The sequence below is a fragment of the Mustelus asterias genome, chromosome 5 (assembly GCF_964213995.1).
Source record: "Mustelus asterias chromosome 5, sMusAst1.hap1.1, whole genome shotgun sequence".
NCBI lineage: Eukaryota > Metazoa > Chordata > Chondrichthyes > Carcharhiniformes > Triakidae > Mustelus > Mustelus asterias.
Window position 1 is genome coordinate 64,831,358 of NC_135805.1, and position 15,228 is coordinate 64,846,585.

Sequence of the window (15,228 nt, forward strand, 5' to 3'; positions counted from 1 at the left end):
CACTGTACTGCCACGTAAGGAATATATTTCTACTTTCACAGTACGAGGAGATCCAGGACTACCAGGACCACCTGGACCTCCAGGCCCTCCGGGGGCCCCAGGACAAGTAGGATATCCAGGAAAGCCAGGTGTTGGGTTGGTCGGACCTCCTGGCGACCCAGGGCAACCAGGACCACAAGGACTGACTTTGAAGGGAGTACCGGGGAATCCAGGGGCACCAGGCCCATCAGGCAGAATAGGATATCCTGGACCAAAAGGTGATAAAGGAATTCAAGGGATACAAGGGCAAAGAGGCACTCCAGGATCTCCAGGAAATCCGGGACCAGCTGGATTGTCTGTTGTTGGTAAATCAGGTCCACATGGGCTTTCAGGTCCTCCAGGAATACCAGGATTACCCGGAGCAAAAGGACACCCAGGTTATCCAGGCCTCCCTGGACAAAAGGGTGATAAAGGAATTGGAATTCCTGGGATTTCTGGTGATAAAGGGCCACCTGGACTACCAGGGCCACAAGGAACCCCTGGACCAGCGGGATTAAGTCAATCAGGTGTGCCTGGTCTTCCTGGTGTGTCAGGTAAAAAAGGGGACATGGGACCGCCAGGCCCATCTGGTTTTACAGGTGCACCAGGCCACAAAGGACTACCAGGACCACCTGGAGCAACCGGAATTGGAAAGCCTGGATCATCTGGTATACCAGGAATGCCAGGGCCCCCTGGTCTTAAAGGTCACCCTGGCGTACAAGGTTTGCCGGGGGCACCCGGGTTGCCAGGTATTGGAAAATCAGGCATGCCAGGGTCCAAAGGAGAACCTGGGCCTGTAGGCTATACTGGATACCCTGGGAAGAAAGGAGAAATGGGACCAACTGGCAAGCCAGGAGATCCGGGATTGGAGGGACCAGCTGGGGTGCCAGGATCACAAGGCCCAAGAGGTTTACAAGGGATTCCCGGTGCACCAGGAGCAAAAGGTGTATCAGGGCACATGGGTCCACAAGGGTACCCTGGATCCAAGGGTGACCGAGGGCTATCTGGTGCTCCAGGACTATCAGGGCTTCCCGGAAAATCAGGTTCACCAGGCCTACCAGGAGAAATTGGTTCACCTGGCCAAAAAGGGGACATTGGTATTACCGGCCCAGCTGGGAAACACGGAAGTCCTGGTCCTCCTGGTCTTCAAGGTCCATTAGGTTTTCCAGGTGCAGTAGGATTGCGAGGGCCAGCTGGAGTGCCTGGCCATAAAGGTTTGCCTGGGTTGCCAGGAGTTCATGGACCTCCTGGACTAAATGGCGTTCCAGGAAAACCAGGAATACCAGGCCCTCCGGGTCTCATCAGCAGAGAAATAACTAAGGGGCCACCAGGGGCACCTGGACGGACAGGAGCAGAGGGTGCTCCAGGTCTACCAGGTCTCCCTGGTCCGCCAGGTCTCCCTGGGGAAATTTTTGTGCAACCAGAAAAATCTGTACAGCCACCTCCTGGATTGTTAAGCCCTATTCCGGCTTTCACAGCCATTCTTTCTCGGCCATATCCACCAGTAGGACAACCAATAATGTTTGACACACTAGTAACCAATTCAAATAATAACTATGATCCATCATCTGGTATTTTTACATGTGAAGTATCAGGTCTTTACCAATTTAGTTACTATCTACAAGTCAAGGGGGCAAATGTTTGGGCTTCGTTACATAAAAATGGAAATTCCATACTGCAAACATACGATGATTATACACAAGGATATGTTGACCAGGCCTCAGGAAGTGTTATAATACATCTCCGTGAAAATGACCAGGTCTATGTCCTGCTACCTTCGGAGGAAGCTAATGGTTTATATTCATCGGATGAGAAGCAGTCATCCTTCTCAGGGTTTTTAATTAGTCCTTCATGATTTACACCACGTGAAGAGAAGCAACTCTGAGCAATGAATTTGACCAGCCTTTCTGAGGATGTATCTTAATTGATTGCCTGAAAGAAATGCCAAGTTCATAAGTCATAATGCACACCTATGTCCGTGCAACCACTGTTTATCTTGCTACACTAAGTATATGTCCCTGAATCATCTATTCTATGTTTACCATATAAACATGGCAAACACAACAATACACGGGTGTGATGACACATACTGTACCAGGAATAAATGTATGTATTTTTGTAACTTTTTAACTCCAAAAAGCAATAATTTGTGTTCTCCATCTTCTATCAGCAAAAAAGCATTTCAATCTACGTGACATGGTTAATTTCTGTATCAGCATCTTTGTAGAAAGTATGTCAAAGCAAGAAAATATATTTTGGTAATATGGAATTAATCTTTAACCCTCTGTATTGTTTCCTATCCAAAAAGAGCCTGCAATCTTCCCCATTTCCAAGCCTATGCTCAAAATTACAGCAATGCTGTTTTTCTCTATTTCATCACTGGTGTGTACCATTTTAGTGTTCATAAATTTTACTTAAGCGGTTTATCATTAAGAACTGCTGTTCAGAGTAAGAGTATTTTAAACATATTTATTCAAAAGAAAATGTAAATATTTTTTTCTAATGATTAACATTTTTCATTGTATAGACATGTTCTTTATGTTTGTATGTTATTAAACCATACAGACCTGGGATGTCCAAGGTTTGATCCATGGTCCATGCAATTATTGTTCAGCCAGCTTGGCAACGAATGCATCACTATTGACCTCAGAGTTTCATTGTGATTGGGTGACGGTGGGGGTGGGTGGGCCAGGTAGTGGCAATCTTCAGTGGAATCTAAATGCAGCAGGCATCTTAATCTGGAGCAGCATTCTAGTGAACACTGCTGCAGGACACAGGAATAGGCTGAACTAGTGTCAACCCAGCAAAAGAGCCAAACTGTATATTCCAGAAGCACACAGGTGAAGACCAATTGATTGATGTATCAAAGAACCACTGACATCTATGAAACCGTATCGTGGATGAGAGAAAAGTGGGAACAAGAAGCTTGCACTAAACACATTTGAAATACAAATACTGTTTTGATGGACACCTTTCACATGAAATCAATGAGTTGTTTGGCAGTACAGAACTTGAGTATTGCTGAACAAAGACATTTTGACAAAGTTTTTCAACTTGCACTCATGACAATTAGGAGGATACCAATGACAGGAAACAACAATTTACACTGTATGAGAAAAAGGTGCTGACTGGTCGGCAAGTGGACTCTGATTGAGAGAGGTACTGCTATGGAGAATGCGTTGATCAGGCAGAGTCAAGCTGCCTGGTTTAAATTTCAAACAATGCTTGGCATTACACTGTCACTCATCAGATGAAATTTAATCCAGGCAGCTTGACTCTGCCTGATCAAGACATTGCCCTCTGGGAAGAACTAGCTAACGCCAAGCATTTATTTTGTTTACCTGAAAGAGGTGCAATGTGTGTACCTGTTCTTTCTGTCTGTAAAGAACATGGCCTTGTGTATTAATATATGTAGCTTCCAGTACACACAAAAACGCCATGTTGTGAGTGCAACTGACAATTTTCAGGTGGTTGGCGGCGTAATCTTTAGCACACATGTGTGTGCCATGACCAATCAGAATCAAGCTGCCTGGCTTAAATTTCAAACATTGCTTGGCAGTGACATGTCAGTCACCATCGACTGTTGCATTCTCCTTGGCAATGCTTCTACCAATCAAAATCCACCTGCTATCCAATCAGCACCCTCTTCTCATACAGTATAAAGTTGTTTTTTCCCCGATAGTGGTATTCTTGTGATGATGCTGGTGAGAGCAAGACAGAAAGCTTTGACATAAGGTCTTCTTTTAGCAAGGAATAAAATCAATGGTAAGAAATTGGATATCAAATCGTACTGTATTACTACTACATAAACCTTTAGTGTGTTCTGTCAAATAAATTTTTGAAACTGGTAAAGAACAGGTTTGTGCTTATATGGCACAAATAGCCAAACTTCTTTTTACAATAAAACGAGCAAATCATGAGTCTCTGAATGAAGACGTTAAACACAGCATATTTTAGTTATAATTAAGTTTACGGTCTTGAAAATTTACAGAGGTCCTGCCTGTTTCCTGTTGTCACTCCATGGAAGTCCAGTGAAACCACAGTGAAATTTCAGGGTAATTTGATATTATATTGTATTGATAACTATATTTGATAGAGTTAGGTTCACAAAGTGGAACTATACTGGACTTGGATAATAGATATTAAATGTACTGAACTGTGTTCAGCAATAATGCCCCCGAGATAAACAGACTGCCAGCACACAATGCCTCAGCTCATGTAGTAAGGTCAGTTAGGCAGATATTTGTTTCTGATCCCAGCAGGATTTAATTTCCTTAGAAGAGGAAGAGATGAGGAAAACGCACACTTTCTCAATTAAATAAAGTCAATGTTTTGTTGCTATATTATATTACCACCACTTTCTGTGCTCTCATATTGGAATCCAAAATCTTTATCCTTCCCAAATTTAGAAATAACTAGTCTCAACAGAACAGAACAATTCAAGTCCAATTATGGATTTTAGGTTCATAATCCACAAAGTTCCTCAAAGCAAAAATGCCCAGACTTTTCAACTAGCTAACTACATTTAGCCCACATGTCACTTCTGGAACATAACTGCAGAATAGCACAAACAGAACTAAAGTGGTTGTTTCAGTGCTCTGCCATTTGCTTGTTCTCTACAGAATTCTCCTGTTTTGAACTGCAAGAGACCTACATTTTTATTTAAATTCGTTCATGGGATGGGGACATTGTTGGCTGGACTATCATTTAAGAGTCAACCAAATTGCTGTGAATCTGGAGTCACGTATATGCCAAACCAGGTAAGGACAACATATTTCCTTCCCTAAAGGACATCAGTGAACCAGATAGGTTTCTTTTTTACAACAATCGGCAATGGTTTTATAGTCATCATTAAACTTTTAATTCCAGATTTTTATTGAAATCAAATTTCACCATCTGCCATGGTAGGTCGCGAACTTGGGTCCCCAGGGCATTCATGTGGGTCTCTGCATTACTAGTCCAACAACATACTACTACATCACTCTCTCCTCTATTTGTCTTCAGTAAATATTGTCAATTGTTGTAGAACAACATCGTGTTCACTAATGTCCTTCAAGGAAGGAAATCTGCTGTCCTTGCCTGGTCTGGCCTACATGTGACTCCAGAGCCACAGCAATGTGGTTGACTCTTAAAACGTACCCTGTGAAATAGCCTAGCAAGCCACTCAGTTTAAGGGCAATGAGGGACAGACAGTAAATGCTGGTCCAGCCAACGATGCTCACATCCCATGAACGAAACAAAAATCGCATTTATACTGTATATGTAACATACAAAATTTTCCAAGGTACATCATATGCACAAGAATAGCAGGCCCTAACCCAAAGAACACATATTAGGATAGCTAAAAGATGGGCTTCATGGGGATACCTAAAGAAGGAGACAGATAATGAGGCTCAGAGTTTAGAGAAGAAATTCAGAGAGTAGAGACTGAACTACAATCACTAATGAGAGGAGGACATAACAGGAGATATAAATATGCCAGGAGCAGAGGGAGGTGAATTTACAGAGGTCCTGCCTGTTTCCTGTTGTCACTCCATGGAAGTCCAGTGGGGTGCAGCAGAGATGAAGGTGGCTGGAGATGATTATGAAGGGGTAAGGCTATGGCAGGATTTTAACACAAGAATGAGGATTTAAAATTTGAGGCTTTGGAGACTGGGGACCCATATAGGCCAGTGAGGACGGGGGCAATGGTTGAGTGCAAATTACTGCATTATAGGACATGGGTGTTTAGTTTAAAGTTTATTTATTTATTGATCACAAGTAGGCTTACATTCACACTGCAATGAACTTCCTGCGAAAATCTCCGAGTCGGCACACTCCGGCACCTGTTTGGGTACACTGAGGGAGAATTTAGCATGGTCAATGCACCTAACCTGCACATCTTTGGACCGTGGGGGGAAACCGGAGCACCCAGAAGAAACCCACGCCGACATGGGGAAGAACATGAAAACTCCACACAGACAGTGACCCAAGCTGGGAATCGGTCCCTGGCTCTGTGAGGCAGCAGTGCTAATCACCGTGCCACCGTGTGTGGTTGATAGTGATGGGAAATAACCACAAGAACATTGGAATAATCAAATCTGTAAGCAGCCAAAATACTTGTGTGAATGTATAAGTGAAGACAGCAGATATTAGAGATTGAAGTAGGAGATCTTTGTGAAAGAGAGGACATAGTTTGCAAACAATTCAGGCTTGAACAGAGCATCAAAATAGCAAACTGCTGGCTCATCCTCAATCAGTGGCTGGGTAGGAGATTGGAGTTACTGGCAAGGGTACAGAATTTATAGTGGTGGTTGTGGATAACTGTTCCAGTTAATGCTGCAGGAAGTAACAGCATACCCACAACTGAGTATTAGATAACTGAGAAGTCAGGAGAAATAGTCGAGAATTTCTGCTGAGTGTCACCGGTGTACATGCGTGGGCTACTCCCTTGTGTGTGAATTACATTGCAAAGGAATAGAAGGCATGAGAATCAGGAGGGGTAAAGGATAAATAGTTGGATGATTGCAAAACTCAATGTGTAGAGGTAGAAAAAGAAACCAATGATCTGGTTGGGGAGGTAATTGTGGGACAGAGTACATTGATCGTTGATATCAATGGCAGCCATATATTAATCTTACAGGAAGTATAAGATAAACAAATAAAATGCTGGAAGCACAGAAAAAGATTATGACATGGTGAGAACATTTTTGTTTAATAAGAACAGACACCTGTAAGTTTTACTGATTATTAGTGTAAATATCCTTCTGACCGTTAATGAAACAAAATGAGATGAATGCAAGTTGATTTGTGTTTCTTCTAAGCAACTCACACATAATGTAATGATGAAATAAGCAAGAAATTATTTATATGAATGAAAACCCGTGTAATCAGAGCTAGACATTGCAGAAATTATGACAAAAATTGAGATGTATTTCAACAAAGATTCAACGAGTGGCAAAGATAAAGAAAAGGGATCCATAAACATAGCTAAAAGTAAGACGTTGGCCATTTTGATGATTCTGATTTCCAGGCTGTACGATCATTGACAACCATCTACATGATGAACATGCAGCAAATCAGCTGGGATGGAATAAATTCATATGGTGCATTTTTGCTGATGACTGACGAAACCAACATGTGACAGGAAGGTTCCAATCACCAGATAAGCAGGAAGAATGTCGTGGATCTTACACATTTCAATATTCAAAATCATTTGGCCAATATTTTATATCAGGAATTAGTGGCCGTGGTTAATCACGGTATCAGTGATCAAAGAAATTTAAAAATAGGAAACAAAAGCGTAGTTTCATCTGGTGAATTTAAAAGCTCTACAAGAATCTAAATGATGCATCAGGATAGTGGTGAAATTGCAAATTTGCATTGAAAAAGAGACCAGAACACAAATCAAAGGACACAATGTTTCTACCGGGTAAGGTACTGATTAAAGTTTATTTATTAGTGTCACAAGTAGGCTTACATTAACATTGCAATGAAGTTACTGCGAAAATCCCCTAGTCACCACACTCCGGCGCCTGTTCAGGTATACTGAGGCAGAATTTAACATGGTCAACGCACGTAACCAGCACGTCTTCGGACTGTGGGAGGAACCCGGAGCACCCAGAGGAAACCCACATAGACACAGGGAGAACGTACAGACTCTGCACAGACAGTGACCCAAGCCGGGAATCGAACCCAGGTCCCTGGCGCTGTGAGGCAGCAGCGCTAACCACTGTGCCACCGTGCCATCCAAAACCTCAGTGAAGTACTGTGTACAATACTTCACCAAATAAAAGGATGTTCTTGTCCTTAAAGTATTTTAGTATGCTTTGACAAGCAGGGTGTTAGCTGTTGGTATGGGGAACCTAGCATTATGTCTCTGCCTCGGATACACTGCCAGGAGGAAACTGGGCTGAGTCAATTATAGTTGATTTTTCCCCACTAAGGTCTGGCTTGCCTGTCATATGACGCAACTATTAGTCACCCAATCAAGCCAAAAGAAATTCGGCTTTCAATCTTTGTAATTATAAAGAATGTTTCAGATGGCCCAAACGCATCTTCAAAACAAAGGATGGAGCCTGAAGTGAAGCAACTTTCATACAAAAACATTGGCCATAATTTTTCAGTCTTCCTTGAACTAGGGTAGTGCCAAAGGGCTGGAGAATTGCAGGCATTACAGTTGTTTAAAAGAAGGGTGTAAAAACAAGCCTTGGGAACTATAGGCCAGTTGGTTTAGCTTCAGTAGTGGGGAAACTTCCAGACACAATAACATGGAACAAAATTAATGGTCATGTGGACAAATGTGGGTCAATTAAGAAAGCCAGCATGGATTTCTTAAGGGAAAATCATGTTTCGCTAACACGCTGGTGGTTTTTGAAGAGGAAACAGAGAGGCTTGATTGGGGCAAAGCAGTCAACATGGTGCACATGGACTTCTGAAAGTCGTTTGATACAATGCTTCACAACAGACTTGTAAGCAAAGTTATTGTTCATGGAATAAGCAAGACAGTAACAACTTAGATTTGGAATTTGTTGAGTGGCAGGAAACAGACAATAGTGGTTGATGGATGTTTTTCAGGTTGGAGGGAGGTTTATAGTGGAGTTCCCCAGGGGTCAGCGATGGGATTGATTTTCCTGATATGTATCATTACCCTAGACCTTCGTATACAGGGCACAACTTCAATATTTGCAGTATGATATAAAACTTGGAAGAATTGTGAACTGAGAGGAGGATAATAGAACTTCGAAAGGGCATAAACAATAGTCATAGTGGTATACAGCACTGAAAAAGGCCCTTTGGCCCATCACGTCTGCTGATCAAAAACAAAACATCCAACTATTTTAATCCTATTTTCTAGCATGGCCCATAGCCTTGTATGCTTTGACATTGCAAGTGCGCAACCGAATACTTCTTTAATGTTATGAGGGTCTCTGCCTCTACCAGCCTTTCAGACAGCAAGTTCCAAACTCCCACCACCCTTTGGGTGAAAAGGTTTTTCCTCACATCTCCTCTAAATCTCCTACCCCTTACCTTAAATCTATGCCCCCTAGCCATTGATCCTTCCACCAAGGGATAAAATTTCTTCTGGTCTACTCTATGTCCCTCATAATTTTATACATCTCAGTCATGTCTCCCCTCAGACTTGTCTGTTCCAAGTCTATCCAGTCTCTCTTCATAACTAAAACTCTCCAGCCCAGGCAACATCCAGGTGATTCTTCTCTGCACCCTTTCCAGTGCGATGTGTATATTGGTGTAATGGGCAGCCAGGTGGCAGATGAAGTTCAGTGTGGAGAAATGTGAAGCGATCCATTTTAGTAGGAAGAACAAAGAGAAACAAAACAAAATAAAGAGCACAATTCAAAAAGGGTGCAGGAGTGGGGGAACTCCACTGTAAATGTACATAAATCATAGAAGGTGGCAGGACAGATTTAGAGTGTGGTTATTAGCGTACGGTATCCCAGGCTTTATTAATAGGGGCATAGAGTATAAGAGCAGGGAGGTTATGTTGAACTCGTATAAGACATTAATTCAGCCTCATCTTAAGTACTGCACCCAGTCTGGACTAGGAAGGATGTGAAGGCATTGTAAAGAATGCAGAAAAGATTCATGAGAATGGTTCCAGAGGTGGGGAACTCAGTTACAATGATACATTGTTAGGACTGTTTTTCTTGTGGAAAAGAAGGCTGAGGGGAGATTTGATAAACGTATTCAAAATTATGAAGGCTCTGGACAGAGTAGATAGGGAGAAACTGTTCCCACTCATGACAGGATCGAGAACAAGAGGGCACAGATTGAAAGTAATTGGTAAAAGAAGCAAAGGCAACATGAGGAAAATCTTTTACATACAGTGAGTGAAGGAGGCCTGGAATGCACTGAGTGTGCGGTGTAGACAGGTTCAATGGAAGCATTCAGTAGGGAATTAAACTGTTATCTGAAAAGGAAGAATGTGCAGGTTTATAGGGAAAAATTTGGAAGTGGCACTAAGTAAATGGTTCATTCAGAGAGCCTATGAAGACATGACAGGCTGAATGGCATCTTTCCGCACTGTAACAATTCTGCGACTTTAAAAATGTAGTTTAAAATGTTGAGAAAATAGTGAATTCAGGTTCAACTATTTCACTCAAGGATAACAGTCATTTCTGGAGAATATCATTAGGAAAACGTAATTGAAGTAAACTCCCTAATTGAGTTCAATAGGCATTTGAATATGTTCTGGAGAAAGGGAGGATGAAAGAAAGGATAGAAGGTAAGGAGATGGGGGCCAAGATTAACTAAAAGGGGGTGTGCATTTGAGGCCAAATTTGATGTTCGTGTTCCTAACTTCCCTATGTTCTAACCACAAACTCAAACAACTTGGTTTAAAAATAGGTGGCATCTGTAAAAAGTTAAAAACATAGTTAGCAAACTTAAAAAAAAAACATTTTGCATATTTAAGTTGCCAGGGCACTTTAGCTGGAATAGTTCTTATGCCAAGTAACTAACATTTTAGACAAGTTACATTTATTTCGGCTGATCTCAAAAAGCAGTTATTTGCACTGTAAAGCATCAATGAATCTTTGGGTTACATTCTCTACCCTTTGAGTCAGAACGTTGAGGGTTTGAGCCCCACTGCAGGAGTTCAGCATACAGTCAGTGCAATACCAAGCAAACGCTGCCTTTTGGATGGGTGTTAAATGGAGATGCCATCTGCCTGTTCACCATGGAACTATAGGAAAAAAACAGGAAAGGCTCCCTGCTTTCTGGCTAACATTTGACTCTTAATTAACACCAGCAAAAACAGATTTACTTGTGGGAGTTTGCCGCGCACAATTTAGCAACCACGATTATCCACATTAATAACAATGACTCAACAGGGTGTGTGAAATGCTTTGGGATGTTATGTGTGACCAGTTGCCTTGAATTTATACAGGGCTCCCCTGAACTTCGACCGCAACGTCAATGCAAACACTCGGGAAAACAGGATATATCTGCTTATTCTGTTTCTCCACAGGTTCTGCCGATCTCCCACTGAATAAATTCTTACCCAACAAAAATGCTAATATTGCAGAAAAAAATTATTTATGGTTACAAAATGGTGAGAGGGGAGAGATACAAAAGGGTCCAGAGGAGCAATGTTTTTCACACAGAGGGTGGCGAGTGTCTGGAACAAGCTGCCAAAGGTAGTAGTAGAGGCAGGTACAATTTTGTTACATGGTTACATGGGTAAGATGGGTAAAGAAATATGGGCCAAACGCAGGCAATTGGGACCAGCTTAGTGGTTAAAAAAAAAGGGGCAGCATGGACAAGTCGGGCCTCAGGTCCTTTTTCCATGCTCTAAACCTCTATGACTCTATGACTTCTATGACTAAAATCGCATCTTGCACAGTCTGTGACTGCAAGTTCATTCTTATTTTCTTTCCTTTACTGATTTTATGTTTTCAAAGGGCTCAAAGATCTATAAGTAACTGCGTAGCAGATATAGGTTTATGTCGAAGAAACAGTTAACCTCTGTCAAAATAATTAATTTGAACGTGAAATACCTGCACAATTCAATTTTTTAAAATCATAAACTCATGCTGCTGATAATTACTCACCTTTGGTTGTTGCAACAATAACCACTTATTAAATGAACATAATCAGTGATAAGCTATCAGTCACAATAAGCTGGAAAACATGCCAGGAAATGTTACTGCATAACCACCCAGCATTCTCTTAATGAATCCCGGATGCAGTTAAATGGCTGCAAAATTCAATAAGGGTCGAAAATAGATATGGTCATCACAATACGCAGTTACCCAGCACTTGTTGTTTCCAAGGCAGGCAGCACATTAAATGGGGCAATTGAATCTTGCCTGCACTTCTTAAGGTCAACTTGCAACACTAAAGGAGATCCATTCTGATTGCAGCAGGTGCTGGAAGTGGTGGCAAAAGGGAAGAGAAGTGAGAAGAGCAAAGATTGATAGCACAAAATGTCACAGATTAGACGCCAAGTTTTTCCAATTCTGCACTGAAGGCATTGGCACAGGACTTGGAGAGGTGACATTTCTCCTCATTGAAGGGAGTAAATGGGATTTTAGCATTCATTGCGAATGGAATAGAGTATAAAAGTAGGGAAGTGCTGTTGCAACTGTATAGGGCATTGGTCAGATCGTATTTGGGTGCTGCACATAGTTTTGGTCTACTTACTTGAAGAAGGATGTAAATGCATGAGAAATGGTTCAGAGAAGGTTCACTAGATTGATTCCAGGGATGTCAGACTTGTCCTATGAAGAGAGACTGAGCAGTTTACGTCTATACTCGCTAGTTTAAAGGAATGAGAGATCTAATTGAAGACTATCAGATGCTAAAGTGATTGACAAAGTAGAAGTAGAGTTTCCCGTTGTTGAAAATTCTGGAATGAGAGGCCACAGTTTTAGGCTAAGGAGTGGCAGATTTAAAACAGAAATGGAACGCCAAACAAATTTAAGCAGGAGATAGTAGCAAGTGAAGGGCTTTTGGGAACAGCAGGAAAGTGGAGATGAGGCCTAGATGAGATCAGCCATGATCGCATTGTACAGTGGAGCGGACCCGACGGGTTGAATTGCCCACAGCAGCTCCTAATTTTTATGTTTCTATCTTGAGCTAGGTAGCCCTCCAGACAAACTTTGCATAAACCAGCATGATTACATGGCTGTGGTGGTCAATGCCAGGGGTCTACCTGCAAGAACCTGAATGCAGTGCCACAAAAAAATTCAGTGAACTTACACGATTGATGAAGGTCAGTAAATGCATTATTAAATGTCATATCCCACCAACCAGCTGACAAGCCTCACACTCTGCCCAATGCATCATCCCCTTATCAGTCAACTGTCAAGCATAACACAAATGCATCACTCATAAAATAAAAACATAAAATATTTGCAATAATTAGCAGGTCAGGCAGCACCCATGGAGAGAGAAACAGGGTGAATGTTTCAAGTTGGTGACCTTTCATCAGAAGTCAGCAATATTTATAAATGCCCGCTTCACCCTTTTACACTTTTGAGGAGATCTGCAACAAGGGCTGGGTAAAAGGAGTACCAGATGCCAGTGGGTGAGGTTGCAAACATATTCTGTCACTGAGGACTTGGATAGGGAAGCCTACAGTGAAAGGCTGATGAGTTTATACATTGAAATGCTCGATACATTGGCAGGCCTGCCACAGAGATAGCAGTAACTGTCAGATGGTATGGAGGAACTCGGCACCAATTTGACACAGGGCTTCGTGCAGAGCATTCTTTCCAACATGGAAGTGGTGGTCAGATTCATTAGCACACTTTTGGACCCGACCACGCTGCAGTATACGCTGACTAATATCCCAGCTTCCACTGCAACACAGCAGATGCCACCCGACTTCGGAGTGCTGCAGTGAAAGTTCAGACCTCTGTCATCAGCTGCAGACACCAGTGCACAAGGGGACTTGCAGGATTTCAGAACAGTCCCATAAGTCTGTCCTTGAATGACTGTTGACTCTTGCTGATGTGGCACAGTCCAAAGCCTGGGGGCCAGAACAGCTTGAGATCGACCTTCATGGCCATCTGCAGTCTGTTCCACCGAAAGTGCGTAGGCTTTTCACTCGGCACATTGTAGTCACTGGTGTAACAGATGCAGCATTGGATCAATCAATGACACATGAAAGATAGTCACTCAGAATTCACAATGGCTATTAGGAGATTAGTTGGCTTTTGTACACAATTCTGGATGGTCTGTTTGATAAAAATTGGTTTAAAATGTTTGCTGTCTTGTGGGTAATTATTTCAGCATCGTTACCTAGGTGGTATCCTGATTGGTCAGTAACAGGAATGGTATGGTGTCAAATTGTGGGAAAATGATGATTTAAGGTTGTATTCATGAATACCGCAGTCATATGAGCCTAACACAAACTAAACATGCAAGCAGATGTGTTGGTTGCCTCTTTCCCCACTTCCTCATCCTCCTCAGCTACTCAGCATATACTGAAAGGTGCTTGATAGCCAGTATGAGCAGTAAGTTAGCAGATGGCACAAAAATTGGTCTTAAGGTAAATAGTGAGGGGGAAAGCCTTAGACTAAAGGGCAATATTGGCAGGCTGGTCAGTGGCAAATGGAATTTAACCCTGAAGTGTGAGGTGATGCATTTTGGGAGGGACAACAAGGTAAGGGAATGTATAATGAACAGTAAGACGCTAGGAAGTACAGAGGATCAGATGGATTTTGGGATGCATGACCAAAGATCCCTGAAGGCAGCAGGACAGGTAGATAAGCTGGGATAGAGTCATAGAGGTTCACAGCAAGGAAACAGGCCCTTCAGCCAACTTGCCCATGCCTCCCAGATTTTATCATTAAGTTAGTCCCAATTGCCTGCATTTGGCCCATATTCCTCTATACCCATCTTATCCATGTAATTGTCGAAATGCTTTTTAAAAAACAAAATTGTACCAGCCTCTACTACTACCCCTGGCAGCTCGTTCCAGACAATCACCATTTTGTGTGTGATAAAATTGCCCCTCTGGACCTTTTTGTACCTCTCCCCTTAAACCTATGCCCTCTAGTTTTAGACTCCCCTACCTTTGGGAAAAGATGTTGACTATTTACCTTATCTATGCCTCTCATTATTTTATAGAGCTCTATAAGATCACCTCTAAGCTTCCTACGGTCCAAGGAAAAAAGTCCCAGCCTATCCAGCCTCTCCTTATAACTCAAACCATCAAGCCCCAGTAGCAACCTCGTAAATCTTTTCTGTACTCTTTCTAATTTAATAATATCCTTTCTATAATAGGGTGACCAGAACTGTACACAGTATACCAAGTGTGGCCTTACCAACGTCTTGTACAACTTCAACAAGTCGTCCCAGTTCCTGTATTCAATGTTCTGACCAATGAAACCAAGCATACCGAATGCCTTCTTCACCACCCTGTCCACCTGTGACTCCAGTTTCAAGGAGCTTTGAACCTGTATTCCAAGATCTCTTTGTTCTATAACTCTTCCCAATGCCCTACCATTAACTGAGTAAGTCCTGTGTGAATCACAAAAAGTTGGTTTGCAGGTGCAGAGGGTAATTAAGAAGGCAAATGGAATTTTGTCCTTCATTGCGGGAGGGATGGAGTTTCAAAAAAGGTTATGTTGCAGCTGTATAAGGTGCTGGTGAGGCCACACCTGGAGAACTGTGTACAGTTTCGGTCTCCTTACTTGAGAAAGGATATACTGGCACTGGAGGGGGTGCAGAGGAGATTCACTAGGTTGATTCCAGAGTTGA

The 15,228-nt window shown here is 42.3% G+C and overlaps 2 protein-coding genes across 2 annotated transcripts in view; one reads left to right on the plus strand and one right to left on the minus strand.

Annotated features, from left to right (window-relative positions):
• LOC144493923 (uncharacterized) overlaps positions 1 to 2,596 on the plus strand; it is a 64,315-nt gene extending 61,719 nt beyond the window's left edge. The window contains exon 7 of the mRNA XM_078213503.1: positions 42 to 2,596. Within this exon, the coding sequence (XP_078069629.1) occupies positions 42 to 1,873 (1,832 nt within the window). The 3' untranslated portion in view covers positions 1,874 to 2,596. The remainder of the gene's footprint in view (positions 1 to 41) is intronic.
• The window catches only part of nt5dc1 (5'-nucleotidase domain containing 1), a 545,446-nt gene that overhangs the window by 373,943 nt on the left and 156,275 nt on the right, over positions 1 to 15,228 (minus strand). The gene's annotated exons all lie outside the window — the stretch shown is intronic.